General features: G+C 41.7%; 1 protein-coding gene across 2 annotated transcripts in view; it reads left to right on the top strand.

Annotated features, from left to right (window-relative positions):
• Nucleotides 1–1,107: 1,107 nt before the first annotated feature.
• Nucleotides 1,108–23,592, top strand: part of CAB39L (calcium binding protein 39 like) — a 43,242-nt gene continuing 20,757 nt past the window's right edge. Inside the window, exons 1-3 of one of the 2 annotated variants that reach the window (XM_064714911.1) lie at nt 1,108–1,245; nt 10,086–10,234; nt 20,465–20,629. In XM_064714911.1, coding sequence (XP_064570981.1) covers nt 10,133–10,234; nt 20,465–20,629 — 267 coding nt within the window. In that variant the 5' untranslated portion in view covers nt 1,108–1,245; nt 10,086–10,132. Of the gene's footprint in view, nt 1,246–1,870; nt 1,997–10,085; nt 10,235–20,464; nt 20,630–23,592 lie in introns of those variants that run through there. The other variant, XM_064714919.1, reaches the window with a different exon arrangement.

Here is a 23,592-nt window from a genome sequence, read left to right as displayed (position 1 = left end):
GAGCTTGGCAGAAAGACGTGCTGGGCACACATCCCAGCTGGGACTCGGCCAAGATCCAGATGAAGATACATTTTAAATCCCACCTTGTAGTGCCTATAGTAAAGCATCCTTCCTCCCCTGCTCTTAACAGCTGGGGGCAGAGGGGACAGCACTTGCCATTCCCTTTGGGAATGTGTGGTGCTTGCCAAACAATTGTTGCCGAGAGAGAAAAATGAAGCACTAAAAATTCCTTTAATTACATTTTGCTGTATTCGTACACTTGATAATAGCTGGTAGTGCTTGCTTCAGAATACTTCATGATTTTTTCCCCATCACATTAGCCTTTGAAAAAATACTTTGGGCTAATGTTTTTCTTCATCAGGATTTAAATTTTGCTCAGAGTATACTGCAGATGGGTGGGTGTTTTTATCCCCTCAAGTATTGTTGTGGAAAAGTATTTGGATCTTTGTGTAATAATATATAGTCAGGGAGGAAGCAGCTTATCTGCAGCTTTTCTGGACAGGACTTTGCCGAAAGATGTGGTGCGTGAGCATGTTGATTTTTTTTATTATCTTGTAACAACAACCCGCTGTTGGGCTCCCTTATTTGCATTCCTAGCAGGACGGCAAGGTGAATAATTTAATTCCAGCAGCCTACGCCACGTGATGGTGCGAGGAGCCGTCAGCGATGCCTCCCCCTGCACCGGCAGACTTTGGGCAGGAATGGAAACTTACAGAAGTGATGCGAAATTGTCGCATGTCCTCCCTTAACCCTGGGGAAATCTCTCGGCGGAGTGATCGCTTCATCCCTTGCTTTTCCACGCGTTCCTCTGACGTGGAGTTTGGGGGGGGGGGGTGTGTGTGTGAGCCTGTGAGCACGACGAGCGAGGGAGTGGGAAGCGGGGAGGGCAGTGGGGGAAAACGCACACCCAGGCACAGAGCTCGTCGGAGCAGGAACAGCGCGGAGCCGGGAGTGCAGCCGCAGGCAGCGGGGAGTGGAAATTTACAGCTGCTTGTGAGCGCCTGTGCATGTCCAAGCGATCCTTTCTGCTCACGCTTTTCCAGAGGCTGACGGCGGCCGGCGGGAGAGGAGCGGGAGGCCGAACCGAGGGATCCCCGGGCTCTGCCGCTCGCGGGCGCCCGGCGCGGGGAGCCAGGCGGAGTTAATGGGAGCTCGCTGAGGGCGCTGCCGGCGGCGGGAGGCGGCAGAGCTGTCCTCAGCACCTGGCCATGGGGCTGCGCTAGGAGCCCCCAGCTTCCCACCCCGGTAAGTGCCAGCCGGGCTGATGGCCTCCCAGCCGCGGAAAGTTGAGGGATTTAACGAAACTTTCCTTTTTCCCAGCCTTTTGGTAACAAACCGCTTGCCTGCTCGCTCTCGATAGTTAGGCTGGTAGCTTTTTATAGCTTTGTAAACTGTGTTACCAGGAGTGGCTCTTTAACGCAGGCAACCCTAAACAATGCTCCTCCTGTTACATAAGGCGCTGGCTCTGCGACCAAGCACTCCGTGTCCATGGAATATCTCTGGAAATGGCTTTATTTACAGTGTGGTTTCCAAAAATAAAATATCTGCAATATATCATTTCTCCCGCTCCTCTCCGCGGGCTGCCTGCAGCTGCGGGCTGGCTCCTGGGATGCAGAGGAATGAGAGCGTGGCCACTTGCATAAGGCAGGGCAAGGAGGGAGACGGAGGGAAGATGAGCGCCCGTGAGAGCTGCCACAAGGAACAGCCCGTGTGAATGTCCCAGCTCCTCCTCGTTTGCAGCCCACAGGTCCTGTCCACTGGAAATGCTGATTCTGTGCCGTGGGCGATGCTTGAAGTCTTTAGCAGGCAGAACTTTAATGGAGCTTAAGGGAAGTTGGGGTCTTTCTTAAAAGCAAAGGCTCTTTCTTGGACTAATATTATGAGTGAAGTGAAATTACTGCTATAGAAAATTATTTTAATCCATTACTATTGAAGCTATTGAAAGTAACACAGCGGACTTGCTACGAACTTGATCAAGTGAATGCTGTGTAGAGAGGTAAGTTTAGAGTTATTGGACCAAATACAAAAATAGTATCCATCTTCCTCACTAATGAATTTAGAGGAAGTCCTATTCCCTCTTGGCTGCTGCCTGTGTTATTTAAATTATGTTACCAGCTTCCATTATTTCTACATATACTATTCCTACTAGAAATGGATATTTAACTTGGTTTTCCTTTTACTTAAGTAAATGGAAAGCTGTTAAGGGCTCTTCTGTTAGAATTGTGTGCACTTCAGAGACGTTTGTTAAGAGAGCTCTTTCTGCATGACTGACTTTGTGGGAGTTTTGCTATGGACTACAGTTAGGCATGGAACTGAATTCTTAATCTTTTAGGTTTTAAAGGTCTCTGTGGTAGCAAATGCAAATTGGGATTCCAAATATTCTTGACTCATCAATCCTGCAAATTTGGTGGCTGTAAAACCTCTGTATATTTATAAAACCGCTTGTATATTTCTAGTTTTATTGAATGTGAAGTAATAACCTACCACTTCTAGCTAGTTCATTAGCATGACTGGGAGAGCCTGTGTGATCCTGTGATACAGATAAATGATGGTGGTGTGAGTATGGTGCCACAGGATGCCAGTTCTGCATGGGTGAGAATCTGAATGTTACCTGGCATTGCAGTGTGCAAATGCTGTTTTGTAATAAATTAATAATAATAATAATAATAGTGGATGTGAAAACACAGGACTTCCAATAGAAGGACACAAGGTAGCAAAATGTCTTTAACTTCAATTCTGTTCTCTGTACCCTACTTATGATAGATTTAGATTAGGTATTAAAAAGGAATCTTTTATGGTGAGGGTGATGAGACTGGCACAATCCACAGAGAAGTTGTGGATTCCCCATCCCTGGAAATATTCAAGGCCAGACTGGATGGGGCTCTGTGCAGCCTGGTCTAGTGGAAGGTGTCCTTGCCCATGGCAGGGGGCTTGGAGCCAGATGATCTTTATCGTTCCTTCCAATGCAAACTATTCCATGATTAGTATTTTGTTTGCATTGCCACACATTTATACCCCCTTTATGATCGTCACTGCCCCATTCTGGGTATGGTTGGTGAACATCTGAGCTGTAGCATCTGCTCCAGCAGCCGTACTCTCTTCCCATACCCTTTTTTCCCTCTTCTGCTGGTACAGCCCTAGAGTCTGTCTGGGCAGAACTGGACTGGAAACCTGTGTAACCTTTTTTTTCCCCAGCAGGCTATTTCTTGTTAACCTGGGTCACTTCCCTGACCTGGCTCTCCATGTGGCCCTGCAACAGCTGAATGGCTCCCACAGAGGCTGTAGGGATGTGAATACATGTGGGGCAGGGTGTCACCATCACAGAACAAAGCATCTATCAAAATAGAGTGCCTCAGTGACCAGACTGCTTTTTGGTGTTTCATTTTATCCCCTGTGTTTGCTGAAAGACTGTACATATAGGGGTTTTTTTATTGTTTTTTACTTAAGTGGCATTCAAGCACTCAGATAAAAAGAGTGAATAAATTTTTTAAGTGCTTCCATAGAGCTACACCACAGCACTTGAGTGGAGCATCACTGTGAGTGCCTTCAGTTTCATAACAGAATTGAACAATGGTGTGATATTATTATTCTCATTCTGTAGAGATGATCAGATTAAGGGCAGATCTACCTACTTCTTTTTCCTGTCTGATCTTCAGGATGCTTGCCATCTACTAAAAAAGTGACATGTGTGGTGATGGTAGGCATTACTGTGATGTTTTGTGTGTTCAGGTGAAGTTTCAGCTAATATCCATCTTCATTTCAGGTAATGCAACAAGTTGGCAACATCAAAGCTTATGATGAGTAAATTCTTGAGTTTTTGGAAAAATCAAGTTGCCAAGCAGAGATGGATGGCATTCATTCACCCTAACCACAAAACTGTCCCATCTTCTGTTAATCTTTTGTCTCATTTGCAGTGCACCTTCCAAAATCTGCAACTCATAAGGAGAATTTGCAGAGTAGTTGCTTGTTCCATAGCCTAGATTCCTTCTGCATATCAAGTAAAACGTGGGTTGTGTGAGGAGACTGCACTGGGCTTCTCTGGGTGCTCACCACACATGGGGGCTTCCATCTCCTGGTCTGAGGACATTGCTCTGTCATTGCAACAGCTTTCCCAAATGTGGCAGGAGGGAGAAATGAGGACCTCTTCCATTATGTGGAGACTGAATTAGACAAAATGATGAAGAAAGTGTTCTAACTGGGCACCAGGACCTATGTGGGTCATAGGCACACTGCAGTGACTGGGAAATTAAGGTCTTTTTTTCCATTCCAGAAACTCTCACACGATATGAGTTATTGAAGTGTTTTGATTCTGATCAATAACTTGATGAAGGTTGGGAGCTAAGGCAAGACAAATGGCTGATACTCCATGGGAAGAAAATTTTTTTTCTCATTTATTTTTGGAGACCAAAATGTTTTGTCCAGAGGAGCATCTTCAAAGAGTGCATGGGATGGGCTCACGTTCTCTCTTCCATTCTTGCTGTTGTGGGCAGGAAGAAGCTTTTGTTACTGAGCTGCTTCACTGAGTCACTTCATAGTGGGATGGGCTGCTGAGCAGAGTGGTGTTTCTGTGTGCATTTTTCTTTCATTGTGCTTACAAGTTCAGTTGCACTGTGATATTTTGAGGAAGTATTTGACTTAAAAGCAGAGAAATTGTGGAGAGTGCCTACAATCAGACCTAGATCTCTTTCTGTACTTTATAGCTGTGCTGAATTTTTTTTTAGTACATTCTCTTTATGAGCAGATAAACTGGCAGAAGAGATATTTTGTAGCCTGATAAAGTGTCGGCTTTGTTGTCATATGATCTAGGTTGCATTCCTGACACAGCCACTGATTTTTTTGTTTGTGGCCTTGGGTAAGTCTTGTCATCTCTCTGTGTTTCAGCTTCTCCCTTTGCAGAGGAGACAGAATAAAAGTAGGTAGATAGTTTTTTTGAAATTGTGTTTTCCATCTTTGTTGAATATGTGTGGAGTTGGAGACCTGTGAGAGACAGTATGGCCTCAATATGAAGGGATGTTAACTTCGACAAGCTACTGAATACCCTAAAAGTCATGTCTTGTAAACCACATCCAGCTCTGGATTCAATTCACTGCTTTGGCCTGTGTGGTTTTTTTTTTCCTGACTTGAATAGAAACAGGCTGACATTTAGAAAGTGGTTAATTATTGTTTCCTTTTGGTGTTTCTATGGCTTATCTAACATAAAATCAGTGCCATTTTTTTTCTCCCAAACATAGATGGAATGGTATTCCATGAAGTACTTTTGTAAAAGTAGAATTTCTAAAATGTGCTGGACACTCCAGCTCTGGTGTCTGAAATGTCATGTTCACACTGATGGAAACAGCAGGCTTAGGAAACTTCATTTCCTCCTACAGCACTGCCAAGGGATTTTCCTCATAACTGGGAGAGGCAGTCTCTGAGACCAGGAGAGTTGGTCTGGTAGGATACAGCTGTTTCTTTCCTTGGTCTCATAAGCTCCTCTCAAGAGCACCATTGAAATAACATCATCAAAACTAAATGTTTCACAAGTTGGCTGGTTCTCCATTATGAATTCAGGAGCGTCCACAATCCATTTTTGATGTTATGAAAACATATGTTGAATAACCATTAGATGGAAAAGTTTTCTTAGAAAGTGGGAAAGAAAGGGGTTCATTCAGTCCTGTCCCTTGCTGCCAGACAGCACTGTCAAAAATTTATGAACAGATGCTCTGTAGTGTGCCTGGTAGATTAAGTCATTTCAAAACCTCAAAGCTCCAATGGGTGGAAACCTTTACATATCCAGCTGAAGTTTATACATCAGCAGTTTTTAGCCATTTGCTTCTGCATAAATAAAGTGTTATTGTTATTTAAGCTGAAATAACTTTTTCAGCTTTTCTGTATTTTTATTCTAAACTTATGAAGGTGAGTACCTTTAGCCTCCAAGACATGCTGGTCTTCCCATTTTTCTGCCCATCCAATGTGCTTTTGTCCACCCACTCTAACCTCTGTTGATTCTACTTGACTCTGGGTGTACAGTGTTCAGTATGAAGGTCTATCAACACTTTTTTCAAAGGCATAGATACCCTTGGATTTCAACTGACCATTATTTTTGTGATTCATCACAAATTTGCATCTGTCTTTCTCACATCTGTAAAGTACTTGTGTGTTTGTATATGTCACCAGCTGCTTGCTTTCATCATTCCTCATGGCAAGTCCTCAGCATGAAGCAGATATTCTTGTAATGATTTCGGTTGGAAGGAACCTTTAAAGGTCATCTAGTCCAATTCCCTCTATCATGGATGTCTTCAACTAGATCAGGTTGCTCAGAGTCCTGTCCAATCTGATCTTGAATGTTTCTGGGGATCTGGAACATCTACAAACTCTGTCTCATCTACCATTCAGCATTATCCAATACCTTCTACTCTTAACTTTTATCCCATTTTTATTACCTTTGTTCTTGACTCCATCCAGTTTCCCAGGTAATGATATTCCAGTCCTGTAATGTGTTGATAATATCTTTCTATTTTCAGTCACCACAATTTTTTGATAGGTTCTTAATTCCTGTGCCTCTCTAAATATGATCCCATCCACAGATTGCTCTTGCCTTCTCAGTCAAATGACACAATAATTTTCTTCTTCAACTAATTTTTTGGTACTGTATTCAAATCAGTGCATTTCCACATTAGATACATGGATTCTACTCAGTTTTCTCTGTTTAAAATATATTTATAAGGGATTATTGTATGAGCTACCTTTGGTGAGCATGTGTTGCATTTTTTTCAGTTGTCATTCCTCTTAGTTTTTCAGTTATTTTTAGACTGGTTTCTTGAGAGAGTGAGGCTTATGTGGTCACACTGTCCACTTCTCATCCCAATTCTTTTCTCATGGTAACTTTTGAACTTACTGGAAAATTTCAAGCAACCTTGACAGAGGACTAGGTGCCTGGAAAAAAACAAGTTCCAAAAAACATACTGAAAATAAGTGATGTAAATAATAGGGCCTCTAAACCAAACTAGTGCCTCTACTGAACAGAAAGCCTTCCAAGAAAAAGCTTGGAGAGCAGAGGGCTGGTACAAAGAGGAGGACAGGACAGGAATGCCCAGCTGTCATAAAAGCTTCTTTAATAAGAGCTTGCTTTCTTTGATTCTGGAAACTCCAGTCATGGGGAGCAAAGCTGGAGGAGAGGAGTCCTCCTTTTGCCACTTGCCTTATTGGATGGCCAGCCATAAGACTAAGGAATACAAATCCTAAATCTCAGCAGAGTGACTTTACCCCGATGTGCTTCTGCCTGTAGTTGTGAGCAGCTAGAAGATAGCTGTGTCCCCCTAGAAGATTCCTGCATGGGCAACCAAAATGCATTTTCTGAAGTGATGATCATCTTTTGCCTGGTTAAAAACTGTATCCTGAAAAGGGATGAATCCAAAAATGTTATTTCATGCACATCTGTGGCTCTTCCCTCTTTGCTTTGTATCTAAAACTTTGTATCTAATGAAGTAATGCAGAGACTTGCCTCTGTTCAACAGAACAATGAATTAAACAGTTTCTTGTGTCCCTTCCTGCACTATTATTGGTGTTCTTGCTGCTGTGATTAAGCTGCTGGTAGGGAATGTAGTGGGAAAAAATGGTGTTTTATCATTGAGCAGTGCTCTGGTGACTTGCTGGTGATACTGGAACTGTGCAGTGGAAAAGTGCTGGTTCTAAGGTAAAATTAGTGATTATTTGAAATGGAGACACATTACTCTAGACAGCCACGTAAGTTACTTTTGAGAGGAAAAAATAGTTTATTGTCAGCATTTCTGTTAGAAATGTGAACTTCAGTTTTTAAAAATCTCAGAACCTTTAGCTCATGAGTTCTTAATTTAAAAAATCAATTTTTCTTCCCCTTTTCTTTCCTTTGTGTGAAGACTTCTGAGAGGAAAAGATGAAGGGATGACTTTAGCAATCTGAATATACCTGCCCCACCCTGGATGAAAAGAATTCTTTTCTGAAATGCAACTTGCCTGTTAAGCTCCTGATTTCAGACTCTGTGTCTCTTGCATCATCACATCCTCATGTCATGCCTTCAGAATAATAAAAACATGCAGAATCAGGTCCTTCTCAAAGTGTATTGTGAATTATTAATCTTCTATTTGCACCACGTTTGGGATTACAGAGTGCTTGGTGCTTGCTAGCAGCATCTAAACAATTTTATTTGTAATTCTGTCACCACAGTCTTTGCCAGTGCTTGTGTGTGTCCCAAAGGGTGACTTGTTAGTGCACCCAGGCTTCAATCTCGCACTTGTCAGGCTGAGAGGGGACTCTGCTCTGGTGACTGGTGCTGCCAAAACCTGCACCTCTGTGCTGCATGGGAGCAGGACTCTGCAGCCAGGAGCTCTGCTGAGCAGTGAAGGTCATATAGCCAAAGCTGGAGAAATAAAAATGAGTTTGAGCAGGACCATGAGGAGCTTGAAAACGGGAACTCAAAGGTGGTGAGGTTTCAGGCACTGAATGTGAAAATATCCCTGTAAAACTGACCTAGCAACAAATGAGAAACTATATACAAACTCACCTATTTTGGACACTGTAAAAGAACTTTTGGTTTAAATAAGACATTCAAAAATATTTCCTGTGTGTCATGGAAACTCTTCTTGTAAAGATACTCTGCAGAATTGTTTTGAAATTATTTTAATAAGATATTAGGACAAAGTCTGTATAGATTTTGCTTTTAAAGTTTGAATTCATTTTGTACTTGGCTGTTTTATATGGTTACTATTTATAGTTGCAATAGAATGTATGCCTAATCTGGGTATTAATTCCATAGGTTATTTGGGGATTAGTAACACATGGATGTATGGCTCAAATGGGATCATGTTTCCTGATGGATTCTGTAGTGTGCCCACAGTAACAATGAAGCATGAGAGGAGTTGGTTCTTTGTGACCACTGGGTTTTCTTTACACTGTGTGTATGTATTGTGCTTTTTTAGTTCTCTCATTTGAAACCTCTCATATAAAGCTTTTTTAAATGGCAAATGTTGGAGAATAATGGGATTGAAGTGGTTTGTGTGTGTGTTTATGTGTACACAACTAATTTTATAAATGTGTGTGTGGAGGAATTGTGATGTTTTTATTTTGTTGTGGAAGGAGATGAAAGTTTGAGATTATTTTTTGCTTTTTGTTCTTTTTTTCCCCCTTTTACCTCTTTTTTATTGTACAAACTGGAATGCAGTCCAAAACAGTGCTGAGCTTCTAACCAGAACATACTCCCATCTGTAGTCAGTCATTGACTTCAATATATCTTTGTATTGGACCCTCAGCAAAACCCATAAGAATTCACAGCCTAAGCAGAAACTGAGCTACTTGGTTTCTTTCATATATAAATACAGTGATGTAGTATTTGCCTTTCTAACCATACAGAAGAAGAATGTTTCAAATTAAACAAACAATACATTTTCATTAAAATGCTCAGTCTGTCATTTGAATGTAATGAATATGTTTGTATTTATATTTGGGGCTGATCCTCTGTTTTTTATTCAATTCAGGCAATGTTCTACGCAAGTGAGATCTGACCCACAGATTCTTGAAGTCTGTCAGACTTAGGGGATAGCTTAAACCATTTCCTCTCAAGGTCCCCTAGGCTGACAAAGCAAAGCAATGGAGGAAGAAGGAGAGATGGCAGAGAAGCTGGGACTCCGTTTTGCAATGCTTTAAACAAAGGGTGCTTTTGGTGTGTTGGCACTCACAGTTGGTTTTCTGCCCTGTGATGGAGCTGGTGAAGTCTGACAGAAACCCACATGTGAAATCCAGTGGAGCCTGCCAGATGTGCAGTGTCCAAAACATATTGGACATGGGCATGGACTTGCTGGAGTGCTGACTTGTAGGTCAGAGCTCCCTGCAGGAAGCACCCAGCTCCTGTGCAGGTGCTGAGTAGTTGCTTTTCATGTTCTAATGGTGGCTTGTGAATCCTCAATGAACTTGCAAGAATGACACATGAGAACTTTCACTGCTCCACTGGGTGGCTGAAGCAAAATGTAGTGCCTGAGGTGCAACCTTTTCTTGTTCATAGTGTCTATGTGTGTTTTATTGTGTTTTTGTATAAGCCTTAAAAGCTGTTTTTGCTTGTTGTTTGATTTAAGGCAGTCCTCTTCTATCCTGAAGGAAGAAAGCCAGGTGGAGGAAGACCATGCCTTTGTTTAGTAAATCGCACAAAAATCCTGCTGAGATTGTGAAAGTTCTGAAAGAAAACATGGCCATATTGGAGAAACAAGAAAAAAAGACAGACAAGGTATGAGGTAACGTTGTAGAAGACCAAAAAGATTTTTATGCTGGGAGAACAGCAGAATAATGGGAATGATATTGCGTTTGGTCACTGCCTTGGTTCTGTGAGTGCTTGCCTGTGAATGTAGCTGTGTGTTTGAATGGTTCTGCTGAAATCAGGAGGCTTTTACATAAATAAAATACATAAAATCTGGGGCTCAGACAGAAAATGCTGAGATCCAGGAGCCTCAGCCAAAACAAAGGGTGATCTCCCACTACTTTAAACAGAGATGAATCTAGCAAAACAGCTTGGAAGGCTGTGTGAAAACTATTGTACTGTTAACGGTGTTAGCAGGATAACAAATGAGGTTGCCAATTAATGTGTAGGTACCCACAGAGAAAAACTCCACGTCTGATGCACACTGTTTCCAGAAACCAGGAAAGTTGTATGTGTCCAGATGTGTACAAAAGAGATCTCACTCTGTTCATCCTTTCTAATGTTCTGGGTGCCAGTGCTTCCTAAAAGAGCTGTGCTACTCATTTTCTATTTATAGTGCTAGGCTTATGCTAATATTACTGCTCTCTTCTAATTCCATGACACAGACTCGAGTTACTTTTGCTGCTTTTCTAGTGACCACTTAATAGGTACAGTGCAACACACAAAATCCTCCCAGTTAGGAATTTGAGCTTGTATAAATTTTTATTTTTTTTAATTTTTATTTTTTGCATCTGAGACTCTGGCCCTCTACACTATTGCTGTAGTAGAAATATATGGTTTTAGTTAACAACAGACTAACTTTAAGTTAAAAGTGATTTTCAGTGGAAGCAAAAATAGCTGATAAGGAACACTGACACATTTTCCATGGAGCTGGTGTTTGCATGTGTGCATGTTGTGCTTCCCCCACCTTGTGCAGGAAGTTGTATGAAGACAAACCCAACCCAAAAAGTAGGCATGGAGCCCTTTGCACCCTTAGTGAAATCCTCTTGAAACTTTTTGGTTCAAAGCAAGTAGCTCAGAGTGTGTTAATTACGTAAGGTAAGTCACATGGATTTCTGGGAGGTCTCTGGTATTAGATGTTTCATTCTGAAATACCTTCAGTAACCTGAGAATGGAGAGAATTTGACTCTGAACTAAAACATAAAAAAAGTAACTAAATAAATCAACAGAATCTGTTCTGCCCTGCTGAATTCATCCTTTGGAGCCTGATTAAAGAAGACTTTCAAAGCAGAGGCTCCATACTTGGGTTTCTTTTTGATCTGCTTTGCAGAGTGACTCCTCAGGGTTGTGGTTTTGAGAATTTTTTGCTTTGAGCTGGTTTGTATATTTGGGTGTCAGTGACAAGGAGAAATTCAGACTTCTTAGAAAACTGAGTGCTCAATGTAAATTTTTTGTGAAAGTCAGAACAGCTGGTGTGTGTTTTCCTCCCAGAGCAAAAGATACAGAATGCTTCCCTGGTGTGTTAGAATGGAAACAGCTCATGAACTCAGTGGTGCCTATTTTACAGGAAGAGGCTGATTTTCACTTAGTTTTTGTGTACTTCATTGCTATGGGGTAGAGGCTGTTCCTGGGGTGAAGGGGGGTGGTCAGGGGAGAGGAGAGAGAGGGACAAGGCAGTCCCTTCAACAGCAAGGCAGAAGGTGAGGAAAGCCTTTCTTTGGGTTGGTTTAAGCTTATGTGGCCTGTTGACTCAGGGCTTTGTACTGTAATGTCAAGGAGGAACATAGCGTCCTTTTCCTTGCAGAAGGAAAGGTTAGAGACTTCTTGGCAGTTCTGCCTTTCATCTGCCAAGTGTCCACTGAGCTGTCCTGAAATAAATACCTGTTAAAGAAAATAGCTAAATTTATTCTCCTGAGTTTATGGAAGTAAATCATAAGAACTGTCTTTACTATGAGATGGTGATAAACTTTAAAAACTGGCAGGAAAAATACAGCTCTTGCAAAACCACCCAGCCCTATCACACCCGCTGCTACCCATTCAGGTTTGTGAACTTAGTAATGCCATTTCTGTTTGCAGTTTGAGTTGGAGAAGAAAAGACAATGGGAAGACTTTCAGTGGCCTGCAGGTTTTCAAAATATATTCAGTAATGCTAATGAGTAATGTCTTTTCATGAGAATAATTGGAGAAACGCAACTGAAAACAAAAGCAAAGAGAAACAAAGCACAGTGCTGTACTCTGTGCTCTTGGAAACCTAGCAAGGTTTTTAACTCTACCTCAAATTTGATTTCTGGAGGGAGAAGAGATTTGTCAAACCTTCGTGAAAGGGCCTAGAGGTTTAGCTACTGCAAGAGCCAGAGACCCTGGATGTCTCAGAGCTGGGTTTGGACCCTGTAGGCCTGTGACCTGGGAAGTTTGTGACTCAGGGCCGTCCAGTTTTTCAGCTTTCTAGCTCCTAGTCTGCTGTAAGAACTAAAAGAGTATTGTTATGCCTCACCATAAAACCAAAGTTCCCAGTTGTACTTCCAGGGTACAACTCCAGAGCATCCCTGATTTTGCGTGCAAAGTAGTTTCCAACTAGGACTTGCTTCAGATGCTTAAACAAGAAGATTTATCCTGTGACAATTAAGCTGTTATTGTAGTACAGCCAATGTGGTATGTGGGTTGAGACAGCTAAAAGCTGCTAATACAGGCAGAATTGGCAGAGAAGTGGGACAAAGCCTGAATTAACTGCAGGGCTGGCAGAGAACCTCCTTTCCTTTCCAGCTGAGAAATTGTGAGCATGAGGTGAAGATGCCATGGGCAGCCAGGAGGGCACAAGGTCAGACAGAGAGGGGCTTGATGCTTCTAATACAACTTTGTGCAACTTTCAGCAGGAACCACCTGTGTCTTAGAGGGGATGCTTTTAAATATTGCAGTAAGGATCATTCCTGCCAAGCTATGGAGTGCACAGCTAGAGGGAACTTTGCAGCAGAGCAGTTAAGACTTCTCAGGCAATGGGAAGAGGGTGGAGGATATAACTTGATAGACAGAATGCAGAGAAGCCCGTTGTAAGTGTAAAGGAAAGTATACATATTTTTTGAGGCATTTCCACATGCACACATAATATACAGGGGTTTGCACTCTTCCTTCATGAAGCTTTTTGTTACTCATGGAATAGTACCCATTCAAGCTTTAGCTAAACTCTATTGACTGCACTAGCATGTCTCCTTAGATAAGGATTGAATTTGACCCACTTTCTCCACGTGTCCAATTTTTTTGAAAATATTAATGTGTTGTGTTGCCATAGTGCTTTCTGATGCTTTTTTAACACTCCCAGCTGAAAAATAGGTTAAGTTTTGATGTTTGGTTCTTATTTTTTTATGTAGGCTTTCTTGTTTGTTTGCTTGCATGGATATATGTGTGCTTAAAGCTTTGCCATTTTCTCAGCTACATTTTGATGGCTGATAGACCACAGGTTGAGAAGTGCCAGCACATCTGGCTCTCCTTTTCTTCTGAAGTGCTCTTTCTAATACCTTGTTTTTACAAATTTAAAAAAAATAATATCTATTTTAAATGAGGGATTGCAGCACTGGCAAGTTTAATGCAATAATTGGGAGATTAAGTAGGGTAAGACAGAGCTGGAAAAGTGGACTAAAATGTTCTTTGTCAATAATCCTCCTCTCTTACAACATCTGAAAGGAAATAAGGTGTTCTTCAAGCATATACAATTGCTGACATCCTGTTTGGGCTTTGATGTGGTGAAGAACAATTAATTAAGTTTCATTGCAGTATTGTATAAATGTCATTACAATTTAATCTCAGTTATGTAGAATCTATCAGTCCTTGAATTTAATGAGAAATGTCCATTCTGGAACTACCTAGAAAAGCAGGAAAGTATTTAAATACATAGGAAAGAAAGCCTTCAGAGCTTAGGCTGTCTTCTTTCTGGTACAAACTCCTATAGCATTTGGAGGATGCATGTAAGTAGGGATGAAGAGAAGCCATGATACCCACAGGCCATACCTGTTGAACCTGAGGAAGAATGGACGGCATGTGACGCTCTGGTCACACTGCGTCACTTATTGCTGGTGTGTTACTGTGTCTTTGTTGATGGCTATTGTAAAGGAACATTGATAGAAAAGTGCCTGACCAAGCTCACAAAAAAAGGGGTGTGACATCCTGACTTCTCAAAGCCCTGTGTTCAGCTGCTGGGCCCAGTCAGCACCAAGCAGTGCGGGTGGCATCCAGTTTGTCACTGAAGGACATCCTTGAGCACATGGCCCTCCCGCTGCCAACCAAACACCTTGGGGTGTGGCAGCCTGACTCAGTGCCATCTGGGGTGCCTACAGGTTGGGTAACATTTTCTGAACCTGCCCTGCAGCAAAAGCCTTCCAAGTGTCACAGGCTTTTAATTTAGGGCAACAAACGGATCTGAGGTTGGTTGAAACTTGGTGTAATCTTTGCATGTGGTCTAGATGGGCTGAAAGATTTGCAGTTTCTGGTATAGCTGATCCAAGACAAGGGTTTATTGTGGAAAATGAACCCCAAATGCATTAGAGCAGGTTCAGAGCACTGTGCTGACTGCTTTCCTGTCAGGCAGAACTGCAGGCTGCAGTGCCTTTAGTCAGTGCTCAGAAGCACAGTGAAGCGAGATGTAAAAATAACCTGAGGTGTTACACTTCTGCCCCTCTCACTTAAATCTCTCTAACGAGACTCCTCCTTCAGGTAGGTCACTGCAATCTTTTCTCTCTTTCATCTCCACGTGCTGTAACAAATTTGGTGCTGTTCACAAGGGTCAGGAGAGCAGCATTTTATTAAGGCTACAATTAAAAGACTTCAAGATATCTGGAACAAATACTTCTATCAATAAATCCTGCTTTTTTACATAGCAACAAGGAAGCCATTCCTGGCTGCTGCTCACCTGGCTGGCTGCTGTGTTGGTAGAGCTCTGGGGACTGGTGTGTGAGATGAGGTGCATGCAGAGGGCTCTGTGTGCATTTGCATGGAAGAACAGTTGCGTGACTGCCGGGAACGTGAATACCCATGGATGCGATTCTGCAGCTGCCAGAGCCAGTTGCAAAATTGCTTTCCATCTCATTGCTGCACACTGAAACCAAGGGAATGAGATAAGAAGGGTTTGGCACCCCTTCCCCCTAGCTCTGTGTGTCCTGGGGTTTTGTGCAGCGTTTCATGTTTCAGCTTCCCTGTTCTGCTAAGGCCTGTTATTGCTCTAGAGGTGGGAGAAACTCCAGATACTATCAGATTCTGGTGCCAAGAGTTTAAACCTGTCTCTTCTGGTTGCTTTTATTTTTAAGGACCTTCAGAACCTTTAGTTCTGTCTTAAGTGCAGCCTTAACAGTGGGAAAGGAATTTATGTCCAGGTGGGGCAAACCTGTCTTGTCCATTTGATCATACATCCTTTTAAAAGGCGTTTCCCTGCTGTGCTTGCTTGCCCAAATTGTCTTTGCCAGCTTCCTTGAGTACAGGTCCATAATGTTTTGCTAAATAACAGACATCAGGCCTCCTGATCCAAAATACCCACAGTTTGTCCCTGTAGATCCATTCAGCATGAAATTGCTTCAAGAGTAAGTCAGTTGGGGTGATCCTGAGGTTACGTGGTTGCTTGATTCAGATTCTGCTAATGGCCTTTCTTGGGAATCCTCCATGTAGAGAGAGCTGCATTGGCACTGCTTTTTAGGAGAAAAATTGGTTTGAATCACACAGTGAGAATATTTTTAAACCAGATAAGACCAAATCAAGGAGCTTTATGCTTTCAGTTGCAATATATAGCATGGAGTACTGGCAGATCACTGAATCACACATTGGAGTATTTAACATGGCACTGGCAGGCATCTCTGTGTGTTACTGTCTGCTGCTGTGCAAGAGAGAAACAGTTTATAGAGAGATTTTGGACCTGGAAATGTGCTAGGTACACAGACAGAACCTGTATGTGCCTATTTGCCATATTCTTGTGTTTCTCCCCTCCACAGCCTATCCCACTCTTGAAGATCAATTAGTCTTTCAGGGAAGATTTTTTCATATCGAATTTCAGGGAATCATTTTTCTGTAAGCTCCTTTCTTTCTGTTATGTTCCCGTTATGTCAACAGTGACAAAACTTTGATGTGTGAGGAAAATAAACCGAGACAAAAATCTTCAACTTATAAAATTTCCAGCTCTGGTTGAAGCTGTTGGTAGGTTTAGAAAGACACATAAAAACTGACAAAAAATCAGCTTTATGAGGAGGGGATGTTGAACATGTTTATAATTTAACATAGATAAGTTATGCAGGCTTATCTATACTGTCTGTTTTCCACCTGCAAGGCTGTTGTGAATCATCTAGTCCAGTAGGGTTGGCAGAGTAACCCAATGATTGTTAGATTTCAACATTTACACAAAATCCTGTCTTTCAAAATGGACCCAAAAACCTCTTGTGGGTTGATGGCCATTATAAGCTACGTTCTGTGGATGCAGAGTCAGTTCTTGTTGGAAAGACCAGAAACTTGGCTTAGGAGGCTGACATCCTGACACCTGTGCAGGCACAGCAATACTCATCTGTGTGTGCTGGGAATCAGCTTGCATTTCAATCTCACTATTTTGTCCCTACCTGCAACTTCTGACTGCCCAAAGTTCAGCATATCCCACTTTTGACATTAGTTTGTCTATGTATAAGCTGTTCTGTTTAGGATTATGTGTGTAGTTTTCTCCTTTCCTTCTTTTTTCCTCTCTATTCACAAGAGCCTCTCTAGATATAATGGCATAAATTCAGTCATGATGGAAAGGACTTGTACCTAAGGGATTAAAGGAAAATCTGCTGGAAATAAGATTGTGCCTAATTGCAAGAGTGAGCCAAATGGCTGAAATGCTTTGATATTTCATGAAATTGTTTCTTTGGCACCCTAACTTCTGCTGGAGTGATGGTTGCAGCACTTTGCTAGTGTTGTTCTTGCCACTGAAAAGAAAAAATAGCATAGAAGTCAGAATTAGGGGTTTCTAGCAAATCCTTTTAATTTTTTTTGTCACTGAAATTCTGTTTGTGACACAGCTGGGGTGAGGATATCTTGCTGAAGCTTTCTGTTGTTTTTTGCAATTTTTCCTAAAGAGACTCAGGACTGGTCTGACTTCTTATGCAGATGTGTTTCTGTCATCTTGTATTTTCCATGTCTTTGAGTGAATAAATGTGCTTTGTTGTTTGTTTTGGACAGATGTTGGGTCTTTGGATCTTGGAATGTCTTTTTTCTCTGAGTATTAAGAAAGTTTCCATCCCAGAAACAGTGCTTATATACTTAAAGTATTATTCTAAAATTGCTGTGAGATTAAGTGGAAATGTCAAAACGAAGGCTGTTAATTTAAGAATCTGTGTTTGGGGGATATGGTTTTCCTCCAGATATATTGTGAGGGATATCCACTGAGGAGCAGTCCTTAGATTTGACCGTGAATAACTTTTGGTGGAGAGTTGCACATCAAAACACAGACCATGGAGAGGCTGTGAAGGGGGAGGAAATGGCACATGAAATGTAAATTGCATGTGGGAAAGCTGAGGAGACGAGTGGATGGGATGGCAGGTGATCAGAGAAATGCAGCTGTGGTGGCCACTTCTGCCCACCAGCACCAGTGTTTTATGTTTCATTTTCTCACGTTGCTCTTTTTTGCCTCCTTTTTGAGAATTAAACCTAAAGCTGAGTCCTGCAGAGCTTTTTTCTACGTATCAGACAGGACTGCTTATACTTGAAAGCAAAGTTATTAATGGTTTTTTTAAACTACAGAATGCCAGAGATATTCACACCCAGCCCAGCAGAAAGGGTGGAAAGCCAAAAATGTATGGGCTTTGCCTTTGAAATGAAAATATTTCCCTAGCTCTTATAAAGATTTAGAGCTTTAGTTTCTAAGATAGAGCCCCTGTTGTTAATCCCATCTGTACTCTGTGGGATATCTCAAGTGACACACGACTAACATTTGAGGTAAAAATAGGCTCTTTTGCTGAGTGATGGTAAGGAACATCAAGATTTCTGCTGTTAGAAGTTATCACACAGTCATGCTCATTTACACACTGCCCATGCCGGCCTATCTCAACCAGCAGAAAACTGCAAGTACGTACAAAGAGGTTGGGGGAGAGCAGTTCTTTATGCTGTGCAAAATCAATGCTTAAATCTTCCAGGTAGCTACAAGGTAAAAGTTGCTTTTTAGTGTGGTTGGTTTTGGTTTTTTTTTAGGACTTCTAGGTTTTTTGTATCATTTTTATTCACTAATTTGAATAAAATCTGTGATTGAAAATGTTGGGAGATCAGCAGCAGGTGGGAGATGCCTCTTCAGAACACTGGAGTTATGTTATGCAGATTGATGGGGTGGTATTTGAAAGCATGATGTTTTTCCTTTCAATATATATGAGAGATATATTGAAGTTATTGATGTGGCTTTGAACATCCATTAATTTCCAGTTAGCTTTTACAAATCGCTCTTGGATTTTCTGTGTTTGTCTTGATTTTTTTCCCACCTGCTATGCTAACAAAAGGCTAACTTCAAGTTAAGGTCTTTCAAATATGTGAAATGCTGTCTTCAGCATCCTGCCTGGCAGTTTGCTGTCATTCTCAGCTTTGCTTTCAGACCTGTTCCTTACTTCCTTCCCACTCCCTGCCAAAGAATCCAATCAGCCTTGCTGCAGGTGATGTGTGTATTAAATATAACCCAACACAGAAGGAGCCATTGCCTCCATAGCCCCATGGCTGGAGCAGGTGGGATTTACAGCACACATATCCACATGAAAAAAAAAATTACTCCTTTCCTCCACAGAGTCTTTATTGGTTCAAAGTGGAGCATGGCTGTGAGGAGAGTGTGAGCCAGAGCTGCCATGCTGTAGCCAGTGGCTCTTTTCCTTGGGAATCTGTATTATCACTCATATCTGATTTTCACCTGCTGACTGCATGAATGCTGAGCTGTTACCTGTTTACAGGCATGGCTCTTTCCTTTCCCTCTTGCAATCCTGCTGATCAAGGTTCTTTGTAAGGCAATTCTGATTCATCCTCTACATTAGGTACCTGAAACATTGAACAGGATTAGTATACTCTAGGTGGGAGCAAAAGATGTGAAAGATCTGTTTTACTTCACTTGGTGGCAGCTGTGGAGCTTTACTAAAGCAAATTGTTTCATTTAAATTTCTCAACCTGAGGCTGAAGTGTCCTCAGTGAGCAAATCCCATGTGGAAGATGCTGGCTCAAACCACACCTGATGAGGAGAAATGAGATGAGGCAATGTGAAGCTGTCAAGCTTGGCTGGGATAAAGTGGATTTTTTTTCCTGGTAGCTGGTAGAGTGCTGTGTTTGGAATGTAGGATAAGAATGAAGTTGGTGACACTCTGATGTTTTAGTTGTTGCAGAGCAGTGCTTACACTGAGTCAGGGCCTTTTCTGCTCCTCAGCCCACCCCACCAGAGAGTGGTTTGGGGCTCAAGGAGCTGGGAGGGGGCACAGCTGGGACAGCTGACCCCAGTGGGCCAAAGGGATGTTCCCTGTCACATGGAATTGTGCTCAGCACACGGTGCTGGGGGAAGGCTGGCCAGGGCTGCTGCTCAGAACTGGCTGGGCACGGGCTGCTGAGCAATTGCACTGCACATCACTGGATGTTTGTTGTTGTTGTTGTTGTTTTACTGCTGCTATTTCTTCCTTCCTTTTCTATCCTATCAAGCTATCTTTATCTCCACCTAAACGTTTATTTCCTGCCCCCAGTTCCTTTCCCCATCCTGCTGAGGGCAGTGAGCAAGTGGCTGTGCAGGGTTCAGCTGCCTGCTGGGTTAGGCAGTGCCACAGGGCTGTGAGTGTTTGTTTGGGCTCCCAGCAGAGGAGCCGGGACAGCCCATCAGGAAGCACTGGGTGGGCAGGCAGCCCAGCAGCACCCCTCTGGTGGGAGCAGCCACCTGAAGGCTTGGCACCTTCATCTGGAGCCTCTTGCCCCACGAGTGCCATGGAGCCCACTGGGGAGGACAAGGGGAGCAACAGCGAAATTGCTGCTGCCTCTGCAGGGCTGTGCCTGCCTCCAAACCTGCTAAAGGGTCTCACTGGTGCTGGTTGGTGATTGTTCTCTTGGTTCTATTTTGTGCTTATGGTCTGTAAATGGTGATATGTCATGTATAAATTGAATTTATCTTGTGTAAGGCCTGCAGGGTACAGTATGGGTGCTCCAGCCTCCATGATTACCTAGAATTATGATATCATTTTGCAATAGATAATGTTAATTGTAAGTACATTAAGAAACATTTGTTTTGAAATTCGTGCCTTTTAAAAGAACACCTTTTTTTTTGTTTCCTGTTTCATTTTTTTAAAACAAATCCCATTATCTGCTGGCAAAAAGGCATCGGAGGAAGTGTCAAAATCTCTGCAAGCAATGAAAGAGATTCTGTGTGGGACCACAGACAAAGAGCCACCCACAGAAATCGTGGCCCAGCTTGCACAAGAGCTCTACAACAGTGGCCTTCTAGTGACACTCATTGCCAACCTGCAGCTGATAGATTTTGAGGTAGGTCAACATTCATAAACTTTTTTCAACTCCTTGGTCTTGGTGCTGTCAGTGACTAGAGCCATGTTTTTCTGAAGTCTAAATAACTTCATTGCATTCAAAACTGTTTTCCACAGGCTGAAGAAAGTTGCTGCTCTAGATTGGTTGGTGTCCTGAGGACACTGGCAGTAAATCTGATTTAAATTTAAAAATTAAAACAAAAAATATAAAGAAATATTTCCATGTGTATCCAAACAAGATAGGTCATGGTGCTGGGAAGACTGTCTAGGACCAAACTTGTAAACTGCAGGGATGATCTTTGGGATAGTGCTAATAGAGCTACCTGCTGTCTCTGAAGAGTGTCCAAATTAGAGAGGGTTCAGGGACATGGAATAAAAATAATTGGAAGCATGGAGAATTTCATATGACAAAAACTGAAAGAATTAAAATGGTTTAGTTGAGAGGAAAGGAATTGAAAAACATGTTAAAAACAGACAGCAGGTCAGAAGGTAATTTGGCTGTCCCCCACTTAACTGTTTCAATTAAAAGAATAAGGGAATATAACTTTTTTTTTTCACAGTAGAAAGATTAAAATGAATGTGTGTGTATATATTTTTTTAATTTGATACATTTAAATATAAAATTATATATTCAGTGGAACTGCTTGCCAGCTTTATTGTTAAACCAAAAACCTAGTAAACAACTGCTATGACAACTAAACTTGCTTGTAAGTGAGGAGAAGAAGAGTTATAGGAGCAAAGGTTGCCGTAATTCAGGATAAATATCAATCCTGTTAATTTACTGTTGACCGGTAGGGATGGGAATAAACTGTCAGGTCATTGTCATCCCTGTGGTTTCCAGTCAGCTGGGATGGTGCCCAGGGGCTGCTGGTGTGAGTTCCAGGATTTCTGTGGGCGCTGGGGATTCCGCACGAGTGTCCGACCCCCAGCGGGAAATCCCCCGAGCCAGGAGCCAAACTCCACCACTGGGTCTGGAACAGGAGCAGCACCCAATGCACAGGCAGCTGCTGGAGGGAAAAATCAGCTTCTCAAAGAGATCTGATGCTCTCAGAGACACCCTTTGTGGGAGTTGTGTGTAGGAGTTATTTTCTTTCCATTTTGTAAATGAATGAAAGGGAGGAAAATGGGTGATTTCATTTTTTCCACTCCACCCCCTACCACCAGTAAATCCAGGATCAAGGACTGATTTATTTATTTTGTATTAATTTTTGAAAATGGAATGTATCTGTTTTTGAAAATTTTTAGTGGAATTCTCTCACTCTGCCTCAGGTCTTAAGTTCAGGTGGATTTTTTTTAATGCTTTGTCTTCTCTGTGCATCCTCTGGTTCCTGTTAAATGTCTAATTACAAAAATACTCAAAAACTCAACAACCAAGCCCTTAAAAAACCCTCTAAGAGAAATGGAGAAGAGGGAAGGAGAAGATACTGAAAGCACAGAAGGGAGACTTCTGCATTTTTTTAGTTACATGACAGTCTGTATTGCTTTTGCCAGAGAAAAATTCTGTATCAACCTATTGAACACACTGTCCTAAAAAGCAGGCACTGGATGAAATTGTTGTTGAATTGCTGTTATTACAAACAATTCTCATAATTCTTATTGCAAAATATATTTTTTATTAATTGCAAAAGCTTTCCAATCATTTAGCCAAGCTGTTATACATGTTCTTTGGACAAAACACTAGAAACCAAACATCACTGAACAAGAGGACAGTAAGAGCATGTGCTGCTTTGTCTTCATGTCTTCCCACTGACTTTTCCAGTTTATCAACTTTTCTGTTTCCATTTTGTTATATTGGTGGCTACAGCTGGTATTTAACTTGCTTCATTGAACAAGCAATTTCATCTCACTGTAACATGCAAGTTAATTTTTTGATCCATACAAAATGGTAAAAAGCAAATCATAAACTACTGAAAATCTGATTTCTGAAGGCAATAATGTTACTCTGTTTTGTCCTGATTCCTTGTGTCCTCCTCACCAACCCTGCTGCCCACTTTGATCCCAGTTTTTCACAGCTGAACTTCCCTTTGAAGATGTGTTTTCAAAGACAGTGTAGGGGAGACTTCCATCCCACATCCATCACACATCCATAGAAGACACAGGTTTATTGCTTCTGCCACTCAACAAACAAGATATAATCTCAGTGATGATATTGTTTTGAAGCATTAAAGTCAGGTTTGGGCAAGAGCCCAGAATCAAGATCTGGGCTTTTCAGAAATGTAAAATATGAAATTTATTTTTGAACTTCAAAAAACTGAGGCAAATGTGCAAACAACAGAAGTCAACTAAAAATGTAGATGTTACTGTGTGTAAGCCTAAAGGTTCACAAACTGTAAAGCCCCTAAAATAGGCAGTAAATAACTACAAGCCCAGGACTGGTCATTTTATAATCTTTTCCCTACTTTGCCTTGAAACAGGGGCTACATTATGATATAGGTATTATACAATTTTTTATTTAAATAATGCATCCTTGTCAGGTTTCTTTTGTTCTTGTCTAGCTACTTTCTCTTCATGCTGCCTTATCTTTTGCTTCAGTGGCCACATGCATTTCATTATAAGGCAAAATTCAATTGCAGATCCAAGTAAGGAGTGTTTCAAAAGTACTCTTACAATTTTAATGTTTGTCAGGTGGTGAGGGAAATCTGTCATGGTTCCCTTCTATTTGCCTCCATTCCCTCCTGGAGAACCCATGGAGATCAACTCTGGCTTTCCCTGCCACTGATCTCTAGAAAATTAGCTATAATTGGATACTAATATCTATATATCTATATATCTATATATCTATATCTATATATCTGTATCTGTCTCCTCTCTGCTCATGGATATTGTGCTGCAATGCACACAGTATTGAGTAACCAATATAAAATTTGGCATAGCAGAGAGGATCACTTAATTTCTGGCCATCTTTACCTCACCCTTTCAACAGCTCTTCTCTGTCTGAATTGTTTTCATCTTGGAATAACTGCT

The sequence above is a fragment of the Zonotrichia leucophrys genome, chromosome 1 (assembly GCF_028769735.1).
Source record: "Zonotrichia leucophrys gambelii isolate GWCS_2022_RI chromosome 1, RI_Zleu_2.0, whole genome shotgun sequence".
NCBI lineage: Eukaryota > Metazoa > Chordata > Aves > Passeriformes > Passerellidae > Zonotrichia > Zonotrichia leucophrys.
The sequence above is the reverse complement of the archived record's forward strand: the minus strand, read 5'-3'. Positions and strand labels throughout refer to the sequence as shown.